Here is a 25789-nt window from a genome sequence, read left to right on the forward strand (position 1 = left end):
GCACAGCGTTGCTGCTTCACTGTTTTTTGTGTGTTTTTGTTGTTGTTTTTTTTTTTGCAAACAATGTCAAGTTCAATTAAATCTTCTGTTAATTTCTGTTTTCTTTGTTCTCTTACTGGTTATGTTGATGGCTGCGGAGAAGACCAGACCAAATACAGTTGTGAAACACAGCAGCTGGAGTCACTTCACTCATTTCACAGTTACAGTTTTATCTTTTTGTTCCTTTTATTCACATTAAGAAAGACTTCCCATGTGGAAAGAAGGCAGTCTGTGAGCAGTGATTGCACAGGGACAGGGGGTGAATACTTGTGCACTGTAAGAAGTGCTCTGTGGTGTGTTTATTGACCTGTATCCGTGTACCAGTGACTCAGCTGATCTGCAGTCAGGAGAAGTTTGTTCCTGCACCAGAGAGGGATCTGGGTTCAAGTCTTCAGTGTCAGGTTTCAGCTCTGAAGGTAAGCAGGAGTTGGACAGTCATCCCCTTCTTATGGATTAAATCTGTACCTACTGCAGCTGCCTGTATTCTCGGCCTCCTACTTTTGTCTTTCCTGAGGTTATTAATTTTTTAAAAGTGCAGTCTAAGGTTTTTTAAATTGTATTTTATTATATACACTTGTATTTTATTTTATTAGATTTTCTTGTATTTATTTTTTATTTATATTTTATTTTATTTATGCTGAAAGGAGGATTTTTTGCCTGTGCTGGCTGCTTACAGGATGGGGGGAGGAGCTAAGGGGCTTTAGGGCGTGTCTATAGAAATGATTGACAGGCTGCTTATACAAATATTCTGGAGTGTACTGAAGTTTGACAAACGTGTTTCTTGGTCAAATAATACACGTAGTTTGAGGCCATGATGTCATTCTCTACCCATCTGCAGCTTTTTAATAAGTAAGAAATGGTTTTTAATCGACTGTAGCACTTTTAATGCTATTTTAAATGAATTTCAAGTAATGACGAGGCGTGATCAGAGGTGGCGCTGGTGGACTCCTGCAATGAAAAAGTAGCGAAGAAGAGCCTACCGGAAGTGCGTGTGTGCTAAGCGTGCTTTACTGTCAGTTTAAACCGGATAGATTTTTCAGGCGAAAATAAAACACGGAATGTTAACCTATTATTCGTTGTTGAATTGGCTTTGTGGATATAGCGTTAGAAACGTCTGAGCATTTTATTGCATTATTTACAACGCTTGCTTAAAATGCTGCTAAATGTGGTTCCTAAGGTAACGGCTGTACTTTAAAGTGAGACCGAGAGGAATTCCAGAGGAGAGGTGAGTTTTAATGTAGCGTTTAACGTGTCTCTAGATGAACAACATGTTAAAGGTTTACTAGTTTAACAGATGTGATGTTGTCCATCGGATGAACCGCCGTTCGAATCCGTGAACATTCGTTTTGCGCATGCGCAGGACTGCCAAAGGTCTAGCGGCCGCGATGCGCATGCGCGGGGCCGCTTGTAAACAATGCGCGTCTCAGATTGTCCTTTTTGCGTTGTGCGTCCTTTCTGAACAGCTGTGACTCGCATCAGACCCGGATATTTTTCTGTCATGTAGCACAGGCGGAGGTTTTAATCCGTCCTGAATGGTGGAGCGCTCACGAGGCCGCCGAGAAACCGGTACCGTCACCTCCACGCGCACAAAAGCGGTGTTTGACATTAATATGGGTGTGACACGTCTGTCTCTGCTGTCCTGAACTTCTAACACAACTGACACTAATGCAGCTCCTCTTACACTTTATACTCATCTTCTCAGCTGCTACAGAGCCAGCAGCCTGTCTGCATGCTCACTATACAGTACAGCTCACTATACAGCTCACTATACAGCTCACTGGAGTGCTCTGGATTTTAGCATCTTCATCTCTCTCTGCTGCACCTGGAGCAGAAGTCACATTAATGATCTCAGCACTTTTCCTTTCTCTGAGAGAAAACAGCACACCAGTTCACTCTGTTAACTTACATTTGAAGTCTGAAGGCAGATGCTAATGTGTTAAATGTAAAAATACAAATTTTGGATTTTACATAGAAAAAATAAAAGTGCAAAAGACCTGAGAATGTTTTACCAGCTGATCTGATTGTATATAGTTTCTTTAGACTTTCATTTTTGTGTGTATCCAGAAGCACAAATTCTTCTCTCTGAGAAATTAGTTTAATCTCTCCAAAGACAGACTCTACAGATCTGTGGCTTTATGTGTAGACAGACTGCTTTAACTGAAAATGTGTTTCTTGTATCATGTAAATCGGCTGTCCTTAGACTCTGGCTATTAGTGTGTGGCGTAAACAGACTATTTTTCTCAGCAGCATGGAGGCCGCTTTGACCCGGCTGAAGTCTCTGAGTGCTGACGAGCTCAGGGAGGAGATCCTCAAAGCCAACCTGAAGTGCGGCCCCATCACGGCCACCACACGCACCGTATTTGAGCGAAAACTGGCTCGTGCACTTGTAGAGAATGCCGGACTCTCTGCCTCTCAATCTGGAGACGCGACCGCGACCCCCGGCGCCGCCCTGGTTGAAGAGGTGGACGTTGGGTACCATCTGGGCCTCAACCCGCCTGAGGAGGAGCCGCTGGGCGAGAAGAGTGTGTCACCCTCACGACATGATGTACAGACACCAAGCAGAACACCACAGATCACACCGACGCTGTACTATGGAGTTTGTCCAATGTGGGAGGACGTATTGGCCAGAAACGGTGAGATGATTTGGTGTGAGACGACAGAGCTGCTCAGTACACCACTGTTCACTTCAGACACCATGGTGCAATAGTGATAGTACTGGTTAATAAAATGGTCGAGTTCGAATGCAGTGTATATGAAGTACTATTTTGAAAAGTATGCATGTTGTTGCTCTGTGCAGAGAGGGTTCACGTGTACACGGAGAAGAAGGAGGCTCTGCAGGCAGTGAAGATGATGAAGGGTGCTCGCTTCAAGGCCTTTTCTACTCGAGAGGACGCTGAGAAGTTTGCCAAGGGCTTGTGTGATTACTTTCCCTCCCCGAGCAAGTGCGCCCCCTGTGTGTCCCCTGTAAAAACCGCCCTCTTCTTCTGCAAAGGTGAGACGTACTTCTTGTTCCCACACACACACGTCTTCTTACCACTAAACACCACCAGCCTCACATCATGTACAAACAGAAACCCAATGTTCCGTTAAAAACAAGCCTTAGAGTGAACTGACTGATTCATAACTATTTTTTAAAGGAGAACAAAACTTATAAAAAAAAAAAAAAGATGCTGTCTTCATTTGCTGTGTAATGAGAGAAGCTGCGATTGTCTGTCTATCCATCAGAGAGCTTGTCTCTAGCGGAGACTGACGGGATAAACCGAGAAAAGGCGAACAGCTTCAAGAGTCCTCGTCCTCAGGACCTGACGGCGAGGTTGCGTGTGTGTGTAGAGCGAGGAGACGAGGCGCCTTTCAGCGAGCTTGTGTGGAGCAACCCACGCTATCTCATCGGCTCCGGGGACAACCCCACGGTGCTGCAGGTCCGAGCGTAATCACACTGAACTGTATTAGTGTCTCAGCTCTGTTTATTACACATGACCTCCTGTAAGTCACTTCAGGTTAGTGTTTGTCCTGTTAATGTTACCCTGAGCTCTAGTGCTTAAGAAGTCATATAGCTGTGTATAGAAACCTGAGTGCACCGGGGCGACCCCTGGCTCAGGGCCATTACCCCACTTTCAGCTCCAGATCAGAGGCAGATACAGAATCAGAGGAACCTGTGTGTTTCAGGTGCCTTCAGGATGAAGCTGAGCAGAAAGACATCAGTACTCAGTAGCCAACTTTACTGTTAGTACTAGGGTTGGGTATCAAAAGAAATTTTCCGATACCGATTCCGGTTCCAGTTCTGCCTTACGATTCCCGGTTCTGATTCCGATTCCATATTAAAAGTAATGTGAAAAATAATGCACAATACTTAAACAATTCCATCTGTGTTTAATTACCATTAATCACTCTTTAAATATTTTAAACAGAGCATTTCAATTCCTATCAATTTAAATTTAAATAAATCCAACATCAAATTTAACCTCCAGAATTACAACTTAGCAAAACAGTTAGCAGTTTTTCTGAAGAAAAATTAACATGTCTGCTTTCTCTGGGAGAAGACGAGACCTTTCCTGGCTTATTGTAGACTTTTTTTTTTAAAACACAAAGCGTACCTCAGCACAGCAGCGCGAGTGACTGATTTCTGTGGTAAGCTGCGTTAATTTGGTTGCGTGACTGTAAACAGTGTAAACAATTAATATTCATGAGGTAAGACATGGCTATTTAAAGTGACCGCTCCCAGCGCTTTGCCCGTCATCGCATCGGAACCGCGTTTGGAACCGAAACTTAAAAATTCCGCACGGTTCTGGTTCCTGTTAAAAAACAGAACCGGTTCTGAATAAGAACCGGTTCTCGGTTCCCAACCCTAGTTAGTACACATCTGATCGAGGGTCTTGTCTTTGTATGGTTTAATTGGAAACGTTTCTAGATTGGATCACAACATGCAAGTTTTAATTCCTTTTTGTTTTGTGCCTGAGGAGTAGCGAGAAAGTATTACTGTAAAAAATAATACATTCCAGAGTTAATATGAAAACCTTTACACCGTTACTAATATAATGGTCACAACAGTGTGATATATACCATGGGTAATATTGTGTGTATGTTGTAGGAGGGCTGCAGGTATAACGTGATGCACGTGGCAGCAAAGGAGAATCAGGCCGGCATGGCTCAGCTGCTGCTGGACACGCTGGAGAATCCGGACTTTATGCGGCTGATGTATCCTGACGATACCGACAGCATGCTGCAGCAGCGCATCCGCTACATCGTGGACCTGTACCTCAACACGCCCGATAAAGCTGTGAGTCATGAGCTGTGACGTTAGCTTCTTGTGTGTGTGTGTGTGTGTGTGTGTGTTGTAATAGTGTTGTGTTGTGTGTTTAGTGCTTCGAGACTCCTCTACACTTTGCTTGTAAGTTCGGTTGTGCGGCCGTGGTGAACGTCCTCTGCTCTCATCCCCACGTCGACAAACACCGAAAGAACAAATATGGCCAGAAACCCTTCGAGGTGATTTCACCCACAATGCACTGCTGCTTGAAAAAACATATTAATAATAATAAGAATTATAATAAAAATAATCGTGTACCCCTCACTGATCAGCATTCATGCACTCGTTTCAGATTATTTGTGAACGAATGAAGGAAAAAAACAAAATCCCGGAAATCAAACAGAAGATTACAGAATATCTAGAAGGTAATGAAAATGTGTGCAGCTTCCACGATGTTGTGATTTGAATTGTTTGTTTCTTTAAACATGGTGATGGGTTTTGGTGATGTGTGTATTTTATTCAAATGTGATGGTTTTGATTTGATTGACATCCTGCAGATTTTGACGTGATGATTATGTGCCTGCTTATGTTCCTGAACCTGTTTCTGTTTGGTCACAGACCGGTGTTACGTGCCCCTCCTCCGAGCAGCCGATAACTCTGCCCAGCCTGTGATCGGTGCTCCCTGGTCACCTGAGCCCATGGAAAACCTCTCGCCTCTGTTACCCAGAAGCCCCCGAGAACCCGTAATGACAGTGAGGGCCTTCGCCGGCCCACTGAGCCCCTCTAAAGTGAGTTTCATCTCAGTCTGCCTTTATCTCTGCACACTTACTCTTCACTTGTTTTTGTGCTTCTCAGAGTAAAAGTGCGGCCTAATGTGTGTTCGTGTGTGTGTTCCTCAGGCGGATGAGTTCCGGAGAGTGTGGAAGACGCCCCCTAGAATGCGGGCGGAATATTTCCACCATATCCTCAAATCTGACCCTGAGCGTGGAGCAGAGAGAGTTGGCAGGTCGGTGTGGTGAGAGCTAACACACTTACTGTGTATGTAAATAACATGCTAGCTGTGTTCATACAGCTGCTGTTTTAGCCTCACCGCTGCATGTGTATGTGTTTCAGAGACCTGGCACGTGAGCTAGGACACCCCTGGGCTGAGTACTGGGATTTCCTGGACAGTTTTGTGGACTTGGTATCAGTCGATGGTCTGCGGCGTTTGGAGGAATTCCTGAGCAAGAAGGACTTCAGTGAGCGAGCTCAAGACCAGGCTGGAGAACTCAATAACTGCAACAAGTTCAGAACTCCTTCTCCTGGTAGAGAACACACACACACACAGACACACACACACACACACACACACAGTAGAGTTGTAGGTGTTCTGTACTTGTGTGTGACGTGTGTGTAATATCATTCCAGGAAAGCAGAAGTTCAGTAACTCTGTGTCTGTGGGAGCGTTTTTGGACGAGACCGATATCTCACTAGAGGAGATGAAGAACCGGCAGAACGCAGCACTCACCAGCATCTCCTCCTCCTCCTCCTCTTGCTGCTCTAAAGATGACCAGGGTAAGCGGGGCTTCCACATCCTGCCTGTCTCACAAGACTCCGCCCTCATCGAGCCCCGGAAGCCCGTCTCTTCCTGCCCGCCGTCACCAATCTCCAACCTGATGGCGGAGTTTGAGCGCATGACGCTTTGTGACCACCCGCATGGAGACGGGCAGGAAGGGGCGGAGCTTTCGAGTGTGAGTTCAGATGAGTACTTCCTGGCGCAGGAGAGCGTGGAGGAGCAGAGAGCGAGGACCCGATTGGGATCAAATGGTGAGCGAGTGATCTGTTCGCGCTCCAGATCATGGGATCATGGAAGCTCTGCCTCCTCCTCCTCTGGATCGTATAGATCATTGGACTGTTCGAATGACCTCATCATGACCACACCCCCTCAAGTTAGAAGAGGACTGTTTATTGAGGGGTGAGTCAGCTAGCAGTGGACTCTATTGTTATTTTGTGTTGGGTTAGCATGTTTGACGTTAGCATTGTGTCTCCACACAGAGACGCTCCCTCCAGACTGGACCGTGATGTTTTCTTTGCGCTGGGAGCCACAGATATCGACCAGCTCAAATATCCCAGCATTCACAAATGGAAAAGCACCATGGAGTCGTACAGCAGCGCAGAGATGCAGAGGTACGTGTGTCGTCTGCTAATCTAGCTATTTACTGCTAATCTAACTATCTACTTCTAATCCAGCATCCACTACTAATCTAGCTATTACTAACCTAATTATCTACTACTAATCTAACTGCCCTTTACTAATCTAACTGTCTACTACCAATCCAACTATATACTACTAATCCAGGGTCCACTACTAACTTAACTATCTACTACTAATCAAACCATCCACTACTAATCTATCTATTACTAATCCAACTGTCCACTACTAATCTAACTGTCTACTAATAATCCGGCCGTCCACTGCTAATCGAACTATTCACTACTAATTCAGCCGTCCGCTACTAAACTGTCTACTAACCATCTACTACTAATCTAACTGCCTACTACTAATCTAACTGTCCACTGCTAATCTAACCAACCATTACCACTTGAATATAAGAGTGTGTATGTGTTGCAGTTGGCAGACTCCGGCCGTGTTAAAGACTCACTCCAGGCTTCAGTCTCTGACTCCCGGTTCTCCTGTGAGTCGTTACAGTCCAGTCAGGCACGCCTACTCGCCGGACCACACCAGTCCTGGACGCTACAGCCCCGCGCACTGTAGCTACAGTCCCACCCATACCAGTTACATCCAGCGCATTCGACTCAAGCACTTGGGAGACTCGCCGATTTAACAAAAGCTTGTTTCGGTGTCTAAGTGTCCGTCCTCCTCAAACACACGCAGCTTCACCAGGACTTTACTGGGGAGACGTTCAGCGTGAACTGGTACACCGTAGTGTATATTTTTAAACATTTGTCCTTTTCTTATATATATGTGCGTGTGTGTGCGTGTGTGTGTAAAAGTGTAGGTACGAGTGTTGATTTGTATCCGTAATTATTTATGGGTGATGCAGAAATAATGCGATTCACCCGGTACTCTGAGGTGTTAGAGAAAACTAGCTGAATACAGAAAGCTCCTGAATTAATTGTGATGTAACTCTGCACAACGTTCTGTGGTGAAGAGACCGGACAGTTCTGGTTGCTCGTGTCCGTCTCGTTTCCTTACAACAATAACTGGAATAACGTCTCATTTGGACGATACGTTTCATTTCTCTTTTATTTCCCTTCAGTAATAAATATGTTCCTTAATCAGAAGTGTGGTTTATTTTAGCACTTTGGTGGTTTTCAGAGCACACAGTAAAGACGATCATCATCTACACACTATTTACAGTGGAGAGGCGTGGCCTGGGGTGAGGGGTGGGGTTATCAACCAGCACATTCTTACTGCACAGTATAAACAGCACAACTAATCACACTCCAGTGACAACCTTTTTTTTTTAAACAACAATAAGCCATGTTTCATCTTGTCACACAAGAAAAGCACTTTTTATTATCCTTTTAAAAAGAAATGTAAAAAAAAAACAAAAAAAACACCTTTTTGGGGTTCTGGGAGTGTTTAGTGCCTTTTGATGGTGCACACACATACACACATACTGAGCACATTTCTGTGCAGAAGAAGAGACCATAGTAAAAGTGTGTGTGTGTGTGAGAGAGAGATGCTTGTCATTTTTATTTGTGTGTGTTCTCGCCCTGTTGCATGATTTGGACCTGTTTTATTTCCTGACAGAGGAGCAAAGTTCTTTGATGTACTACTGAGAGACAGAAATAAAGTGTGTAGCATCTCGTATACCTGATGAAGTCTTTCTTCAGCTGGATTGTGTGTTTGGGCCGAGTGTTAATTATTGTGCCTCTGTCAAGATTTCAATAAATCCTTAGACGAATCTTAAAAATAAATCCTTAGTTTCTTTCATCATCTATTAATACATGTGAAACGGTCACTAAAATTCATTCTAATTTAGCCTTGTATTTGTTTTAACCTCAAGAACTCACTGTAAACCTGCAACATTCAAATGTCAATTTTCTATGCTCTTCATATGTACAGGGTTTGTTAAGGAGCTTGAGACACAGACAGCAGTAAACATTTCACCTGAATCAAACTCCGAGCCTGAGACGTCTATTTCTCCAATAATTGCAGTCATTAAAATATACAGATTCTGAGTAAGTTACAAGGTTTAGTGTGTGTGACAGAACAAAAAGTGCATCACTGAATTTGGGGAGGGGGGGCACGGTGGCTTAGTGGTTAGCACGGTCGCCTCACACCTCCAGGGTTGGGGGTTCGATTCCCGCCTCCGCCTTGTGTGTGTGGAGTTTGCATGTTCTCCCCGTGCCTCGGGGGTTTCCTCCGGGTACTCCGGTTTCCTCCCCCAGTCCAAAGACATGCATGGTAGGTTGATTGGCATCTCTGGAAAATTGTCCCTAGTGTGTGATTGTGTGACTGAATGAGAGTGTGTGTGTGTGCCCTGTGATGGGTTGGCACTCCGTCCAGGGTGTATCCTGCCTTGATGCCCGATGACGCCTGAGATAGGCACAGGCTCCCCGTGACCTGAGGTAGTTCGGATAAGTGGTAGAAGATGAATGAATGAATGAATGAATGAATTTGGGGAAAAACTTTTTGCTTGAAAAAAGGCAAAGTTCATGCAGTTCATTATTCAGATTAAGGCATCCACAGAAGATTAGGTTTCACCTGAATATCACACTCCAAACGTAGATATGAGACATTAATTCACCACTAATTACACTCATTAAATATACAGATGTTATACAGAATAGTTTCCGTCTCATATCTCAGCTTTAGAGTGTGACACAAAAAGTGCATCACTGTATGTCTTGAACACAAGAACACAGCGTGAATTTGAGGAAAATCTAAAAGTCACATATTTCGACTGAAAAAACTCCAGTTATTACACTCTACACTACTAAAGGATTGTTGACGGCTTCACACTAACGTTTTCCACTTAATTGTTGACGCGGTATGAAAATGTGCGAAGACGAATGTTTGCCGTGACGTTAACGTGAATGAAACACACAGACTGTTGAATGAAACTTTACTTTTTAATAGAATTCTCAAAATCAAAAATGCTGTAAAACGTACAGACGCGTTTAAAACAACGAACACGTTCTCCTGACTGACGAGCCTGCCTCATACAAAATATAACACACACGACGAGTGCTGGCTTTCAGAAGAACATTTGGATTCAGATTAAAGGTCGAGGTGTGTGCTGATCGCTGACGATCATTAAAAAGCTGCATTAAGTAAATCACTGAACTGAATGAATGCTGGCAGGAGCGTGAGATTTGATTTGTCTGTTGTTTCTCCCTTGTACTTCTACACTGAGTAGAATTATGGGGTTGAGAAACAGAAAAGCAGAATTTCCTGCTCCACATCAAGGCCTCTGGTTTTTATCTGTTTGGTTTTTTTTTTTAGATCAAACCTCGCTTTTAGAAAAAGAAAAAAAAACCCTGATCAGGGGTAAGTATCAGGGTTAGAAACACAATAACTAAATACACATATGATGCTGGTTCTCCCAGGTTTAAGACCCGAGTCTGGATTCATGAAGAGAAACCTGATGCTTTACTTCCTCATTAATCCGATATGACGATAACAGAACAATACTGTAACCATAAACACACCACCACACCACAGAAACGCTGTAAACCCGAGTCAAGACATCAATATTATCCGTTAGAGATGGTAATCAAATGAAAACTGAACAGAACAAAATCAGTCAGTTCAGTGAATCCGAATCAGATCAAAACTGAATCTGAACCGAAAATGTAAACAAACTTGAGATCTGAAATGAATCAAAATGGAAAGAGATCAAAACTGAATCATAAACAGTTCAAGACAGATGAACCAATACTGAATCAGAACAATATAAATAAATATAAATTATGAATCAGTACTGAGTCGCTTTGCTCTTCTGATACTGTGATCAGTTAATAATCAGGTGATCTGTAAGACGTTGACTAAAAGCAAGAAACCTAGTCTCTGTAAGGCTAATGCTGCGGTACTGTGTGAGAGACCAGGTTCTGAGTGGGACGGTTCTGGTTCAGAAGAGGATCAGGAGTGTCAGGTGCGCGTCACTTTGTCGGGTGGCATGAAGCCGGAGTCTCCAAGTGCCCGTAGTGCCACTCTGCCACTCGGACGGATGGTGAGCCACGTGATGCTGCCGTTATTGAGACCCAAACGGAGCCAGCCCTCAGGAGGAAACTGCAGAGCTCTGCAACACACACACACACACACACACAAAAATAAAGAAACAAAGCGGCTTCATTCAGGGAACACTGAATGCTCCAAAAAAATCTGTTCAAAATTTACAAAAACAAAAGCACCACACTAACTCAATCTTTTATTCTGAATCAGAGGAGAAACCAGAAGTGACTCCATTTGAGAATAAATTTATAAGCTAAGTGATTCAGAAAATGTTAAGAACCAAATCAGATTAGAAATGAATTAGATATGGTTCAGAAACTAATTTGAACTACATTACTGAATCAAAATTGGACCAAAAATGAGAATCAGGCTAAAAGTGACAAAGAATAAAATAAGATGTGACTCTGAATCAGATCAGAAATGACTCAGAATCAGATCAGAAATGACTCAGAACCTTATTAAAAAACCTTTAAGTGTTTGTTGATGTTTGCAGATGACCGTGATGTTCACAATGAAATTCATGATCACATACCATTGCTTTCTATGGAAGCCACGTACACAGCCAATTTTGATGTATAAATCCCTGATTTATACACAAAAATGTACACAAACATGCAGAAACACACACACACCTGCACACAAAATAGCGGATGACGTTAGCATGACAGACGATGATCTCGTAGCTGTCCTCCTTCTGCTTGGGTTCAGCTCGGTGGATGTAACGCCGGAACGCTGCCTCAATTCGAGCGCCATCCTCGTGGTACTGCTGAAAGCGACACACACAGTCACGTATACACACACAAAGTCACATATACACATACAATCACTTATACACACAGAATCTCTCACACACACACAAAACAAAGCTGGCAAAACTCTCCAGCTACCAGAGGATGTGTAATTTCTGGATCAAAATACAAACTGATTTAGATGAAATCTGAGCCAATAGACTGCCATCTCTCACACACACACACACACACACAGCTCAGATGTTGTCACCACTTTGTATTTTATCTTGTGGTAGCATGTGATCTATGGTGGACATTTTATAAATCTATTTTGGATGTAACACTGTTATTTATAATCTGTTCCACCCTGATGGGGTGTGTGTGTGTGTGTGTGTGTGTGTGTGCGTGTGCGTGCGTGCACATGCACTGACCACAGCCTCAGGTTTCCAGTGACTGACAGGAGGAACAGGTTCGATGGGAGCACCTTCTCGCAGCAGATCACAGCTCACCAACTCCACTCCTAACACACACACACACACACACACACAGATGAGGATGAAAGCCCTGAAGCTTGGAGCTTGTCAGAAGTACATGTTACCATGATGTGTGTGTTACCTGGCAAGTGTGTGCTGATGATCTGAGCCGTCTCGGTGGCTCGTGTCATGCTGGAGTGGATCAGAATGTCGTAGTTCAGGCCAAGAGACGACAGCCTCTGTCCCGTCAGCTCCGCCTGCTCACGGCCTGCACACGAGACACACAACACCAGCATTAACACTAACTGTGTTCAGCTGCTTGGGCCCTGTTACAGAAATCACAGTTATTCTTATGTTGCGATTCTAGCTGTATTGTCAGGGTGACGACACTCCAGTATGACATGAGAATTGAAAGCAGTGATGAAATCCAGGCGTCATGTTTCTCTTTCAGGTGAATAAAACAACTAATTGAGTGTTTTTTGAGTCTTATGAAACTAAAGTACAGTTTCCTGGTGCATTTCTGGTTTCAGGTCTTGTGTTTGCAGCTGCGTAGGCTGGAGCTGTCACTGTGGTGATGTTCCACTGAGCCCCAGTGTGTTGTAGCTCTACCTAAATCTGTGAGCTTCCTCTCCTTGTCCGAGCTACCACTCAGGTTGTACTGCGAGTGTCTGATGAGGAAGATGTGGCGTGTGGCTGTAGGCTTGTTATTCTCCACCTGCAAGCCGGTCTCATCTCCCACACTTCCTTTCCTCTTGGTGTTGGTCATGGAGGACGGCTCTCTCCTGGACACACACACAAACACCAACTTCTTATTTTGGACAACACTGGTGAGAGAATGACTGGTTACAGGCTACTAGAATACAAGCGAAAAAAGGAACACACAAACATACATATACACAAACACACACAAACATACATAGACACACACACATACATACATACTGTATCCACACACACACACACACACACAGGACATTGCATCTTGCGCTAGCCTGCTACCAGCTGCTTGACTTTGAATGCCTCCTGTTGCACATGTACAATATCAAGGGAAGCATTGTACAGTCCACATATTTATATTTATTTCTTGAGCGTATTGTTTGTACTGATGGCATAGTCCGTACCGGCCCCTGCTTCGTTATGTTTTATGTCTGTATGTATGTTGCACCGTTGACCTATGAGACACGACATCTCATTCCACTGCATGTCTCAACATGTAGCGGAATGACAATAAAGCTAACTTGAACTTGAACAAACACATACACACACACACACACACATACACAAATACATACACACACACACACAAATACATACACACACACACACACACACAAATACATACACACACACACACACAAATACATACACACACACACACACACACAAATACATACACACACACACACAAATACATACACACACACACACAAATACATACACACACACACACAAATACACACACACACACACACACACACATATACACATACACACACTCACATACATACATACATACATACATACATACATACATAAACACACACACATACTTATCCCAGTTATAATCCCAGTGGTTGTTGGAAGCTGTGGGTTGAGCTGCGTGAAGCACGTCACTGAATCCAGGCTTAAACCGCACAACCTCCCGGTGATTATCAGTAAAATATGCGCACGCGACCACCACCGCAGATCCTCCTGCAAACCCGCACGCGAGCTTCACCGCCCTACGGAATGACATCACTACCAGCAGTAACGACGCCGCTTTATAACTCTTATATAGATCTGTGTGAGAGCGGCGCACCGATACAGGGGATTAGAGCTCAGAAGCGTGTGACGCCGGTCACTTCCGGTTTCTTATATCACAGTGGACTTCTCTACTAAAATCCGTCGTTATCTTCTTCTGTAATGTTTTATGGCGTTTGGAGAAGCAGCTTATGGTATAAATTGCGCCACCTATAGAGCTGGAGTGTGGAGAGGCGGTGTTTAAGAGGGAAAAAAACGCATATCTTCTTCCTCTTCTTCCTCTTCTTCCTCTTCTTCCTCTTCTTCCTCTTCTTCCTCTTCTTCCTCTTCTTCCTCTTCTTCCTCTTCTTCCTCTTCTTCCTCTTCTTCCTCTTCTTCCTGCAGAAAACACGACAAATAAAAGCAAAAGTCCGTATATTCTTTATGAAATTTCCCCACAACACCAGCAGATAGCAGTAGAGGATTATTTAAAAAATGGGTGTGTCTCAAATCGACTCATAAGGACTGGTTTAGTTTCTAATCAAACAGATTTTTCTTTCCTGCTTTTGCTTTTGCTTTTGCTCTCTATTTTGTTCGTAAATAATTAACAAATAAACATCCTTTGTGTTTTTAAAACGTTATTTAAAAACAACAATAATTTCCAGGCTGTGTGTGTAGCTGATTCTAATTTTAATATTTGGGGGAAAAAGTTTGTGATTATTTACATTTTAAGCTAGAAAACATAAAATAAACAAAGGAAAATGTAAATAGGACAAAAACGGTATTGAGATGATTAAATATAGTATTTTAATTAGGTTTAAGATAAATGTGTATTCACTGTAACACCAGGGATCTGTGATTGTGTACTGATGATTTGACATGCACCCTGTGTTATCCGCACTGCGCATGCGCAGGAAAAAGCCACAGTTTATTCGAATGGCGGTGTTTTAGTTTTTCAAACTGAGCTGATGGAGTGATGGACCAGGAAGAGGAAGAGGACAGTGAGTGGACCACTCTGGACACTGGTATTAATAATATCTCTGACCTTCTCAGCTGATGTGTCACTGATGTTTATCTGTCAACTGGGTTATAGTATGTATGTTTAGTGTAATGTAATGTAGTGTAATGTAATGTAATGTAGTGTAATGTAGTGTAATGTAATGTAGTGTAGTGTAGTGTAATGTAGTGTAATGTAGTGTAATGTAATGTAGTGTAGTGTAGTGTAATGTAGTGTAGTGTAATGTAGTGTAGTGTAATGTAGTGTAATGTAGTGTAATGTAATGTAGTGTAGTGTAATGTAATGTAATGTAGTGTAGTGTAATGTAATGTAGTGTAGTGTAATGTAATGTAATGTAGTGTAATGTAATGTAGTGTAGTGTAATGTAATGTAATGTAGTGTAATGTAATGTAGTGTAGTGTAGTGTGGTGTAGTGTAGTGTAATGTAGTGTAATGTAATGTAGTGTAATGTAGTGTAGTGTAATGTATTGTAATGTAGTGTAGTGTAGTGTAATGTATTGTAATGTAGTGTAGTGTAATGTAGTGTAGTGTAGTGTAATGTAATGTAATGTAATGTAGTGTAATGTAATGTAATGTAGTGTAGTGTAATGTAATGTAATGTAATGTAGTGTAATGTAGTGTAATGTAATGTAGTGTAGTGTAATGTAATGTAATGTAATGTAGTGTAATGTAATGTAGTGTAATGTAATGTAGTGTAGTGTAATGTAATGTAGTGTAATGTAGTGTAGTGTAGTGTAGTGTGGTGTAGTGTAGTGTAATGTAGTGTAATGTAATGTAGTGTAATGTAGTGTAGTGTAATGTATTGTAATGTAGTGTAATGTATTGTAATGTAGTGTAGTGTAGTGTAATGTATTGTAATGTAGTGTAGTGTAATGTAATGTAATGTAATGTAGTGTAGTGTAGTGTAATGTAGTGTAGTGTAATGTATTGTAGTGTAGTGTAATGTAGTGTGGTGTAGTGTAATGTATTGTAGTGTAATTTAGTGTAATGCAGTTTATTGTAATGTAATGTAGTGTAATGTAATTTAGTGTAATGTAGTGTACTGTACTGTAGTGTAGTGTAATGTAGCGTAATGTATTGTAATGTAGTGTAATGTAATGGTGCCTAGTGTAGTGTAATGTAGTGTAGTGTAATGTAGTGTAATGTAATGTAGTGCAGTCTAGTGAAATATAGTGTAATGTAGTGTAGTGTACTGTAATGTAATGTAATATAGTGTAGTGTAGTGTAATGTAGTGTAATGTAAATTACATTACACTACATTACACTACATTACATTACACTACACTACATTACAATACATTACACTACACTACATTACACTACACTACATTACACTACATTACATTACACTAAACTGCATTACACTAAATTACACTACAATACATTACACTACACCATACTACACTACACTACACTACACTACACTACATTACAATACATTACACATTACATTATGTAATTTAATATAGTGTAGTGTAGTGTAATGTAGTGTAGTGTAATGTAGTGTAGTGTAATGCTCTGTACATTGCATTCACATCTTCACTCCCTATTCCCTACTCATTACACACATGGCTTGTAAAATGGCAGAACCTCTAAGAAGAAGAGTAGTACACTGTAGTGTTGAGTAAGTAAGTTTTCTCTTCTCTGTAAGTCACTGATGCTGTTAGTATCTACTCTTTGAGGTAAAAAGGATTTCATTTCAATTCAAAGAGAGTTCAGGTTTCTACTCTTCCTGTTTCATTGGCATGCTCAGCAGTTGGTTCTTATACAGAAGGTTTCAGTTTTCAGTTTCAGAGGGGGGAGAGCTGAAGAACAGCTCAGGGCTGTGCTTGATGGATGGATGAAAGCCTAGCCAAAGAGATAAATAAGAAGACCACTGTATGGATGTATAGATTGATGAATGTTGTTTGTGTTGTCTGTGTTGTTTCAGGATTCCCAGTTGGAAGTGTGAAGGACAAGCCCAGAGTCATCCTGCACTTTGATATGGACTGTTTCTACGCTCAGGTGGAGATGATACGTAATCCAGGCCTGCGCTCCAAACCTGTGGGTGAGAACTTTAGTAATGTCTCACTGAGTGTGCGCAGTGTTTTTGAGATGCCGCTGTGTTCTGGTGTGTGACTTTTGGGGATGTTTGTTTTTCTGTTTCAGGAGTGCAGCAGAAGTACCTCATGGTCACCTGTAACTACATAGCGAGGGAGCAGGGTGTGTCCAAGATGATGTCTGTAAAGGAGGCTCTGGAGAAGTGTCCTGATCTGGTGCTGGTCAGTGGAGAAGATCTCAACTTCTACAGAGAGACCTCCTACAAGGTCACAGGTAACACACACACATGTCTGCTGTGTGTGAAATCTGCTAGGCAGATGCAAAGATGGTGGAAATAATGGACATGAAAACGATATGGGAATATAAAGATGAACAGATGGAGAGACAGAGCGATACATCCATGTAGATGTCCACTATGAAATATGGATAGATGGATAGACAGATGAATGTATCGACAGATATATGGATAGATAGATTAAGGGATGTGTGGACAGAAGGACAGATAAATGGATAGCAAGATAGACAGATAGGTGGATGGAAACACTATATATATAGAGAGATGTGTATGAACAAGATATGGATTGTGGGATGGATTGATGAAGGAAAGATGGGCAGATAGCTACAGATGAATAGATTGAGAGGTGAAAGGTTGAACAGATGATGTGTGTCTGAGTATACACTCGTGTATGTTTGTGTTTAGAGCTGCTGATGTCCTACTGCCCTCTAGTGGAGAGGTTGGGCTTAGACGAGAACTTTGTGGATGTGACGGAGCTGGTGGAGAGCAGAAGGAGGAACACGGACATCTCTGAGCTCTCATTTGTCGGTCACATCTACAAACATGATGGTGAGGAAATCACTCAAACGTACACACAAAACACTGATGACATTACACTGTGGGTGATGCTGATGTCACAGTGCAGGGGATCCCTCGATGATGTTTAAACCTGGTGTGTGTTTGCGTGCAGTCTCCAGCGTTGCCATACAGGACCATGTGAGTCTGGCTCTGGGCTCAGTGATAGCGTGTGAGCTGCGGGAAGTGCTTTTCTCCAGACTGAGCCTGACCTCCTGTGCTGGTGTGGCTAACAACAAGCTCTTAGCTAAGCTGGTGTCTGGGACGTTCAAACCCAACCAGCAGACCACACTGCTGCCTCAGAGCGTCTCCCAGCTGATGAGCAGCCTGAACGGAGCGAGCGGAGTGCCGGGTAACTCCACCTCCTCTCACACTTCCTGCTACATAATCGCACCTGTCTCCAAATACACACACACTGTGTTAACACTGTAATATGTGCACACTGTCTGATTGTGTGTGTGTGTAAAACAGGAATCGGTTACAGGACAGCTGAGAGACTGAAGGCTCTAAGTGTGTTCAGTGTCAGAGATCTGCAGCTTTTCCCTCTCAGACAGTTGATATGTGAGTTTGGAGAAGCTAATGCTAAACGCATTCAGAGCCTTGCCTGCGGTATTGACCTTTCACCTGTTACCCCTGCTGGTCCCCCACAGGTAACACCCCAGGAGTAACACCACTGAAGTATGTGGTCTTTTAGTCTCCTGCAGTGGTCTCAAAATCAAATAACCTGTTTTCTGAAGAACACACAAACACAGAGAGACAGACATACTGTGTGTGTGTGTGTGTGTGTGTGTGTGTGTGTGTGGGTGTTGTTGTTACAGTCTCTGAGTGATGAAGACTCTTTTAAGAAAATCTCCACACTGAGTGAAGCAGAGAGTAAAATCACAGAGCTGCTGCTCAGTCTGAGTGAGAGGTGAGAGAGAGAAACGCTTTAAATAACACGACACACTAAAAGAAACTGAAACAGCAACACACACTCTCTAAATGTTTGTGTGTGCGTGCATGTGTGTAGGATGCATAAGGACGGCAGGCTTCCTCAGACTCTGAAGCTGACTCTGAGGCGTAGCAGTGCACCGAGCCGCTGGTTCAACCGAGAAAGCAGACAGAGTCCCATTCCAACACACACTGCACACAGGATCATTAATGGTACATACACACACACACCGAACACAGGATTTTATTTTCCATGTCTCACATTTACAGTTTGTTTCTTTGCTTGTTGAGGCTGCTCGGAGGCGGTGCCTCAGCTGGTTTCCATAGCGATGAAGCTCTTACACAAACTGGTGGACGTCAGAGAGCCTTTTCACTTAACACTGCTGAATGTGTGCTTTACCAACCTGCAGACCAAACCCTCCAACAGGAACACCATCAGCTCTTTCTTCACCTCCACACACACCTCCACACACACCCCTACACACACCCTTACACACACCTCCACACACAGTCTGTGTGACGCTCCTTACAGCTTTACACAACCAGAGGCTCTGTGTGAAACAATGACCCGCAAAAACAACAAAGAAACATCATCATCATCATCACTGTTTTTTCAGCAGACAATCAAAGCCACTTCCTCTGTGACTCCTGTACTGGAGTGCTCTGATCCCAACAAGTCCACAGTGGATTCCATAAAATCGGTCATTGTTCCCGAGCTCCCCCCTGACGTGGACCCTGACGTGTTCAGAGCTCTCCCATGGCATATCCAGAGCGAGCTCATGTCCAGCTTCCAGGAGGATTCCGTTGAGAGACAGGAGCATCCTATCAGTTCAGCTCTACCCACAGCACACACTGATGACCTCATCACCCAGCCGAGCAGTGGCACAGAGGAGCCGGGTGATGTCAGTGCTGAAGAGCGTGTACCCGCTGATCCTGATGTTCCTGACGTTCCTCCTAACGTAGATCCGTACGTGTTCTCCCAGCTTCCCCCAGACATGCAGAGAGAACTGCGCACAGAGTGGAGACAGAGCAAACTCACGCTCAAAATGTCACAGAAACACACAGCCAGACGCACAACCACCGCTCGAGAAAAGAGACCTGTGGTGAAGCGCTCTAACAGCGGCAGCCTTCTCCAGTACTTCAAACCCTCATCAGATAAACGCTTCTGAATGTGTGAATATATATATGTGTGTGTGTGTGTGGAGACTCAGCTGAGTTTGTGTAACTTTAAACATAAAAGTTGTATGTTTATAAATATTTAGGAGGTTTTATATTAAAGGCTTTTTAATAAAACCCTGTGTCACCCTCATGTCACGTGTCGTCATCAGTGACTCTGAAGTGACTCTGAAGTGATTCACTTCCTCTGACTTGTTTCCTGTAGTGGGCTTGTGTGGACCTTAGTGTGTGTTTATATCTCACTGGAGAATATTTCATTATCGGAGGGGATTTTTAAACAAGCTTGCGTAAGCAGATATTTCCCCAAATAAACAAGAAGTATTGAGCTGATGAAAGTTTTCCTTTTGTAAATTGGGATTTTTTTTTTCAGGGGTTCAGGAGCCCTAATAAAGTTAAGACTAAACTATAAAAGTAAAGAATTTGTTTTTTAAATAAATCATGGAGTGAGCTGATTGAGTTTATTTCGCCTTTATTATCGTTAATGTTTGGCTTAAAACTGTATTTAACACGTAAACTATTGGACATTCTGTTGTATTGTTAATACATGAAAAGAACAAAGTAAAGAAATGAAGACAAGAATGTTTACATCCGCCTTGGGGTGACGTGTCAGGCAGTCCATGCCCACCGTGGTCACGTGACCTGGACTCACCTGGCAACGGGGGAAGCGTCGCCGCGGAGACGTGAATGAACTTCTGAAGTTCACGCGAGTAGCAATGAGTTTTTATGAGCTTCATCAAACCCAGTAAAGAATAAAAACAAGCACAACTTGCTAAACTTGCTGTTTATTTACGGTAAGTCTATCCGTTTGTGCCGCGTGGTTGTGTAGTTAATCTGTGTGTGTGTGTGTGTGTGTGTGAGTGTGTGAGTGTGAGAAAGAGAGAGAGAGAGAGAGAGCATGCTAGCAGCTCCCTTTTAAAGCCCAGTGATTTAGGCTTTGTGCTCTATGACTTTCTACAGTCTTCTGTGTAGAGAAAGTGCAGGATCAGGTCGGATGTGGTGTAGAAAGGTGCAGCAGCGCCATGTTGTCTATATGAGCAGCTGTTAATGCTCTGTGTGAGAGGATCAACTCACTTAATAGGATTCAGCTGCTTCCAACCTGCTGGGGAATTTAAAAAAAACTAGATCACTAACAGATCACTAATAACTTCATTCTGTACAGAGCTCTTATGGCACAATCCAATAGCACAAACAAAATATTCATGCAAAAAATCCATTCAATACTAAATAAAAATAACATTTATTGATTTGGTCTTTGTCTTGTGAATATTTTTTATTAATGACTGCATTCATTGGACACACTGTTTGTAGAGAATGCACACATACAAGAACTGATTTGATTCAAGACTGGCATCATTACATTGTGCATAAAATGTTGGTGTCCACTTTTGCCATTTAATAATACCATAACTTTTGGCTTACTATGTAGTCATATAATATATAACTCTTCTTGTTTTATATTCTCACTGAGGGCTAAACAACCCTAAAGATGAAATCCTAGAACCGCCCCTGCTCTTATGCCTACCGAAAATCACTGAAATTTTACTTTTTACTTTTATTTAAAATACTTAAGTACATTAAATATCAGAAAATCACTTTTGATACTTAAGTACAGTATATATCAGATACTTTAAGATTTTTACTTGAGTGATATTCTGAAAGGTAACTTTCACTTCTACCAAAGTCTTTTTCTAGTACGATACTTGTACTTTTACTCAAGTATTGCTTTCTAGTACTTTGACAAAGCGATCAGACGAGCAGATTGTAATTATTACTTTAGAGAAATACGGGAACATGTTAGAAACAGATCCAGTTATATACACAGCGTCGCAAACAATCTGCACTGTGACTACATCATCAGTCACAATATCAACATTTATCAACTTCCTGTAATCAAGAACTAATCTTGATGAACTTGTGTGTGTGTCTGTGTACAGGTGTGTGTACAGGTGTGTGTACAGGTGTGTGTACAGGTGTGTGTACAGGTGTGACATGCGGGAGGCGTTGTGAGTGTGCTCTTCAGCAGCATGGGGAAACTGCAGAGTAAACTGCGGCGTCGCTCTGACCTCTACAGGTGAGACACCTTACCTAAAAAAACCTCACTAATGTCAGCTCTGTCATTCATTGTCAACTTATCTGTACAGAGCCAGAGAGGAGGTGGTGTCTACACCTGCAGCCCAGGTGGTGCAGTATGAGCCCGCCCACTCTGATGCCATCAACTGTGTGACCCCGTTGACTTCTGACCTGTGTGTGTCGGGTGGGAGTGACCAGGTGAGTAAGCTGTGTGTGTGGGTTAGGATCTGTGGGTAATGTGTTGTTTAATGAAGTGTGGCCCTGTTCTCACTCAGGTCGTTGTGGTGTATGACTGGAGAGCAGGAAAAGTGTGCAGATGTTTTCATGGCCACAGCAAGGAGATCACCAAGGTAACCTTTTACATCCTCATCACAGATAGAACTCACCATTCTCATGACAACCAGCTGACTCTGTGTGTGTGTAGCTGGGTTGTTTTGCAGGCAGTACATGGATTTTCAGCGCATCACGTGATAAATCAGTGTTGATGTGGGATTTTACTGGTGGCCCCAACCCCATCCAGTCATTCTGTGGACATGAGCTTGTCGTCAATGGAGTCGCTGTCAGCCCAGGTCTCACACACACATACACACACACACACACACACACAGAGCTGCTGTTTGACCAAACCTTGATGTTAATAATAATAATAATAATAATAATAATAATCCACATTTCAGACGGGTCGAAGCTGTGCACCGGCTCTCGTGATAACTCTATGTGTCTGTGGGATGTTGAGAGTGGGAAGTGTTTACACAGAAACACCATCTCACGCAACCTGGTGACAGAGAGCGCTCACACACCTCTCCTCACACCTTACACACACACTGTCTCTCTCTCTGACTGTCTCTCTCTCTGTATCAGGTAACTCATCTGTGCTGGGTTCCTGGAGGAACATCAATAGTCCAAACCTCAGAAGATAAAACCATCAGGTGAGGTTTCATCACAAACCAAAATATAATTTTTATTTTTATTCAGGTTTCATTTCAATGACACATCAGATTCAGTGAACACAGTTTGTGTGTGTGTGTGTGTGTGTGTGTTACAGAGTGTGGGATAGTCGTACATGGCAGGTGACAAACACATTTCCAGCTAAGCAGTACATCCAGACTCACTGTGACGTGAGTGTGAACCACTACCACCTGCTGTCCAGCAGCAACGGCTTTGGGGGTCATGGCTGTGAGGCTACGGTGTGTGTGTGTGTGTTTGTGTGTTACATGTTTGTGTGTCTATCTGATTACTATTTATGGAACAGCTGGCACTGCTGTTGCCTGTGCGTATCTGATTACTGTGTGTTTGTGAAGCTGTGGGACCTAAGACAACCAGGCTGTAAGGTGGTTGAGTACAGAGGACATGTTCAGACGACGGCGTGCTGTGTGTTCCTCCCCCCAAGCATTGGCTCTCCTGCGCTCATTGCCTCTTCATCACACGACAGCTCAGTTAAGATCTGGGACCAGAATACAGCCGGTAACACACACACAATAGTCTCATAACTGTTAACAGTTGTTCACTAGTTGATGTAGCTGATTGAATAGCCACTCACACTCAGCACCTATTTCAGCTGCTTTGTGGGACTTCACTTCAGCTGAATTTTCTGAAGCTCATCAACCTGCTTTTACATCACTGAGCTGTGCTCCTTAGCTGGAGGAGATAGTGTCTCAGTGGTGTTTACTTCTGTGTTCAACTCTGGTGTCAGTAACACCCCAAAAGGAGTCAAACAGCCACTGATCTAATATAGAGTCTAATCTAGCTGAGTGAGATCAGACGAGCAGACTACGGCTCTTGAGTGTGCTCACTGCGACAGAATTCACTCTGATACAGAAAACAAATGATGAACATAAATAATCTAGATTAAGGATATACTGAACTCTTCCTGTGTGTGTGTGTGTTTGTTTGTAGCGTGTTTGTTCACTCTGTATCTAGACGGCTCAGGGCCGTTGTCGTCGTTAGCGCCGTGCGACTCCAGCACTCTCCTGTGTGCTAGCTACAACTCAGGCCTCCACCAGCTGCAGCTGTCACAGGGGACGAGCCCTAGCGTCAGGGAGGTGGCACGCTTCTGACCAGCACTAACGCTAACTTCCTGTTTGGAGCAGGAGAGGATTTCTTAATTAGGGACACACTGCCATCTATCACAGGTCACTGAGACCTTATCACCCTGTGGTCCTTCCAGAAGCTCCGGCCACTGTCCATGCTGTAGGTGTGCAGTTACTCTCTATCTGTTGCACTACACAAAGTATTGGCATCCAGTCCATCCTGTCTGTCTTAAACACACCAAAGAACAAGCATCAAGCCATGATATTTCGCTCTCTTTATTCAAACAAATTATGCAAAGAAACGGCCAATATATGTTAGAACACACAAAACACACACACATACACACACAAACACCCAGTTCAGTGTCAGTGGCACTGTCATGGCACAACACAGGATCTCTACTGCGTTCATTGATAAGGAGAATGCTTTGGTTTTTTCATTTCTCCATTTCTGCTTTGCATTTACTAACCACTAAAGAACATAAGAACACTGTACACAAACTGGAAGGGCATACACTCACACACACACACACTCACACACACACTGTGAGGCAGCAAAATCATTGGAAGATGTGTACAGGTATGTCCTATTTGGTTCGGAACATACAATGCAAACGTAGCTTCACGTATAAAAACCCATTTGACTCTGAATCGACTTGGTGCAGGAAGTGAATCAATCATAGTTTTTTTTTTGTAGATTTCTTGCGAGCTGCTAAACTGAGTTGTAGTGCTGGAGATCTGGAAAGACAAACACCACAAAACATTTTAAACTACTTATTTATACACACATTAAAATCAGCAATCCGATCAGCCAGTCGGCAGGGAGCAGAGCATCAAGACCTGCAGATGATTCATTCATTCATTGTAAATTCAATTCAAGTTCACATCAGAATGGGGAAGAGCAACGTGATTTTAGTGATCTCTCAGCAATTTCTCTGTGGATTTTCAGTGATCTCTCAGCGATCTCTCTGTGGATTTTCAGTGATCTCTCTGTGGTTTTTCAGTGATCTCTCTGTGGTTTCTTAGTGATCTCTCAGTGGCTCTTAATGTTTGAGTTTGTGATTTTCAGAAACTGCTGATCTGAGATTTTTACACACAGTAGTCTCAACACATCAATAAGAAACATCAGGTGATCATCTGTTCTGTGGACAGAAACAAGTTGAAGATTAAGACAAAGGACGCTGAAGGTTAAATTGTTCCACTGCCTTTAACATTGTTCCTCTGATTGAAGGGTAAACTGGACTGTTCCGTTGACTGACCGGACTTTTAGGATCATTCTCATCTCCAGCTTCTTTAAAATTCAGACTCTCACTGCTGCTTCATGAAACAGTTTGTATGTGAATATAAACATAATGGTGAAACAAATATCTGTTAACTCTTAGCTACTTTAGCCTGGTATTGCCAGTGCAACATGAATGAAATTACAGACACTCACACACACACGTGCTGGCTGAGTCGTTACAAGTGAATGTTGTGATTTTATTTTACACCAAACTATGCTTTAAATTGAATGTAGCATTTTTTAAAATTTATTTAAAAAAAATCCAGTATCATAATAGTTTATGCAATTGTAAATATTAAAAATAAACAGTTCCAAAAATCATAAATCATGGATGTGTTGGACTTCTTACATTTTATGAGGATATATAGATGGGACGATAAATGACAAAACCTGAACAAAAAGGGGAAATGTTTAGAGTCAGATTTAATGACACTGGAGACTCCTTCCATAAATTTTCTGTGTATATATATATTTTAATACCTGGAGCATCCACCTGTTTCTATTGC

At 42.7% G+C, this 25789-nt stretch overlaps 4 protein-coding genes across 10 annotated transcripts; 3 read left to right on the forward strand and 1 right to left on the reverse strand.

The window, feature by feature from the left end:
* Positions 1-435: 435 nt before the first annotated feature.
* ankle2 (ankyrin repeat and LEM domain containing 2) lies at positions 436-8600 on the forward strand. 5 transcript variants are annotated; one of them, XM_060883541.1, is made up of 14 exons: positions 990-1264; positions 1503-1605; positions 2284-2672; positions 2837-3031; positions 3265-3458; positions 4628-4816; positions 4900-5022; positions 5136-5208; positions 5402-5571; positions 5683-5789; positions 5897-6087; positions 6191-6737; positions 6818-6949; positions 7395-8600. In XM_060883541.1, the coding sequence occupies exons 3-14, from the start codon at positions 2288-2290 to the stop codon at positions 7606-7608; spliced, it is 2520 nt and encodes an 839-aa protein (XP_060739524.1). In that variant the 5' UTR covers positions 990-1264; positions 1503-1605; positions 2284-2287; the 3' UTR covers positions 7609-8600. The 5 variants fall into 5 exon arrangements, with proteins under 5 accessions (XP_060739525.1, XP_060739524.1, XP_060739522.1 ...); XM_060883539.1 differs by having other exon boundaries at positions 2287-2672; XM_060883542.1 differs by lacking the exons at positions 990-1264; positions 1503-1605 and adding an exon at positions 436-455 and having other exon boundaries at positions 2287-2672.
* A 1251-nt stretch (positions 8601-9851) lies between these two features.
* On the reverse strand, positions 9852-14066 carry pgam5 (PGAM family member 5, serine/threonine protein phosphatase, mitochondrial). 2 transcript variants are annotated; one of them, XM_060883906.1, is made up of 6 exons: positions 13719-14066; positions 12778-12950; positions 12311-12436; positions 12127-12215; positions 11600-11730; positions 9852-11034 (listed from the first exon to the last, which is right to left on the reverse strand). In XM_060883906.1, exons 1-6 carry the CDS (start codon positions 13901-13903, stop codon positions 10884-10886), a joined length of 855 nt encoding a protein of 284 aa, XP_060739889.1. In that variant the 5' UTR covers positions 13904-14066; the 3' UTR covers positions 9852-10883. The 2 variants fall into 2 exon arrangements, with proteins under 2 accessions (XP_060739889.1, XP_060739888.1); XM_060883905.1 differs by having other exon boundaries at positions 11600-11733.
* Positions 14067-14760: 694 nt separating this feature from the next.
* poli (polymerase (DNA directed) iota) lies at positions 14761-19998 on the forward strand. Its single transcript, XM_060883915.1, has 9 exons — positions 14761-14912; positions 16836-16952; positions 17054-17218; positions 17646-17789; positions 17911-18147; positions 18267-18445; positions 18614-18705; positions 18805-18938; positions 19017-19998. Exons 1-9 carry the CDS (start codon positions 14864-14866, stop codon positions 19892-19894), a joined length of 1995 nt encoding a protein of 664 aa, XP_060739898.1. The 5' UTR covers positions 14761-14863; the 3' UTR covers positions 19895-19998.
* On the forward strand, positions 19999-25608 carry wdr31 (WD repeat domain 31). Of its 2 annotated transcripts, none has more exons than XM_060883916.1 (10): positions 19999-20692; positions 21836-21972; positions 22043-22169; positions 22247-22321; positions 22396-22540; positions 22649-22749; positions 22833-22900; positions 23017-23158; positions 23273-23435; positions 23868-25608. In XM_060883916.1, exons 2-10 carry the CDS (start codon positions 21926-21928, stop codon positions 24026-24028), a joined length of 1029 nt encoding a protein of 342 aa, XP_060739899.1. In that variant the 5' UTR covers positions 19999-20692; positions 21836-21925; the 3' UTR covers positions 24029-25608. The 2 variants fall into 2 exon arrangements, with proteins under 2 accessions (XP_060739899.1, XP_060739900.1); XM_060883917.1 differs by having other exon boundaries at positions 23273-23407.
* The last annotated feature ends 181 nt before the right edge of the window (positions 25609-25789 follow it).

This window comes from Tachysurus vachellii, chromosome 12, assembly GCF_030014155.1.
Source record: "Tachysurus vachellii isolate PV-2020 chromosome 12, HZAU_Pvac_v1, whole genome shotgun sequence".
NCBI lineage: Eukaryota > Metazoa > Chordata > Actinopteri > Siluriformes > Bagridae > Tachysurus > Tachysurus vachellii.

Bases quoted from the DNA above. Each gene is read 5' to 3' on its own strand.
- ankle2 (XM_060883542.1), top strand. From the start codon at position 2,288: ATGGAGGCCGCTTTGACCCGGCTGAAGTCTCTGAGTGCTGACGAGCTC. The intron at 4,817-4,899 runs GTGAGTCATGAG...TTGTGTGTTTAG, and splicing joins TCAACACGCCCGATAAAGCT to TGCTTCGAGACTCCTCTACA. The intron at 5,023-5,135 runs GTGATTTCACCC...CACTCGTTTCAG, and splicing joins ATGGCCAGAAACCCTTCGAG to ATTATTTGTGAACGAATGAA.
- wdr31 (XM_060883916.1), top strand. From the start codon at position 21,926: ATGGGGAAACTGCAGAGTAAACTGCGGCGTCGCTCTGACCTCTACAG. The intron at 22,170-22,246 runs GTGAGTAAGCTG...GTTCTCACTCAG, and splicing joins TGTCGGGTGGGAGTGACCAG to GTCGTTGTGGTGTATGACTG. The intron at 23,159-23,272 runs GTGTGTGTGTGT...GTGTTTGTGAAG, and splicing joins GTCATGGCTGTGAGGCTACG to CTGTGGGACCTAAGACAACC.
- pgam5 (XM_060883905.1), bottom strand. From the start codon at position 13,903: ATGTCATTCCGTAGGGCGGTGAAGCTCGCGTGCGGGTTTGCAGGAGGA. The intron at 12,216-12,310 runs GTAACACACACA...TGTGTGTGTTAG, and splicing joins CATCAGCACACACTTGCCAG to GAGTGGAGTTGGTGAGCTGT. The intron at 11,734-12,126 runs GTCAGTGCATGT...TGTCGCTTTCAG, and splicing joins ACTGGAAACCTGAGGCTGTG to CAGTACCACGAGGATGGCGC.
- poli (XM_060883915.1), top strand. From the start codon at position 14,864: ATGGACCAGGAAGAGGAAGAGGACAGTGAGTGGACCACTCTGGACACT. The intron at 17,790-17,910 runs GTGAGGAAATCA...GTTTGCGTGCAG, and splicing joins TCACATCTACAAACATGATG to TCTCCAGCGTTGCCATACAG. The intron at 18,446-18,613 runs GTAACACCCCAG...TTGTTGTTACAG, and splicing joins CCCCTGCTGGTCCCCCACAG to TCTCTGAGTGATGAAGACTC.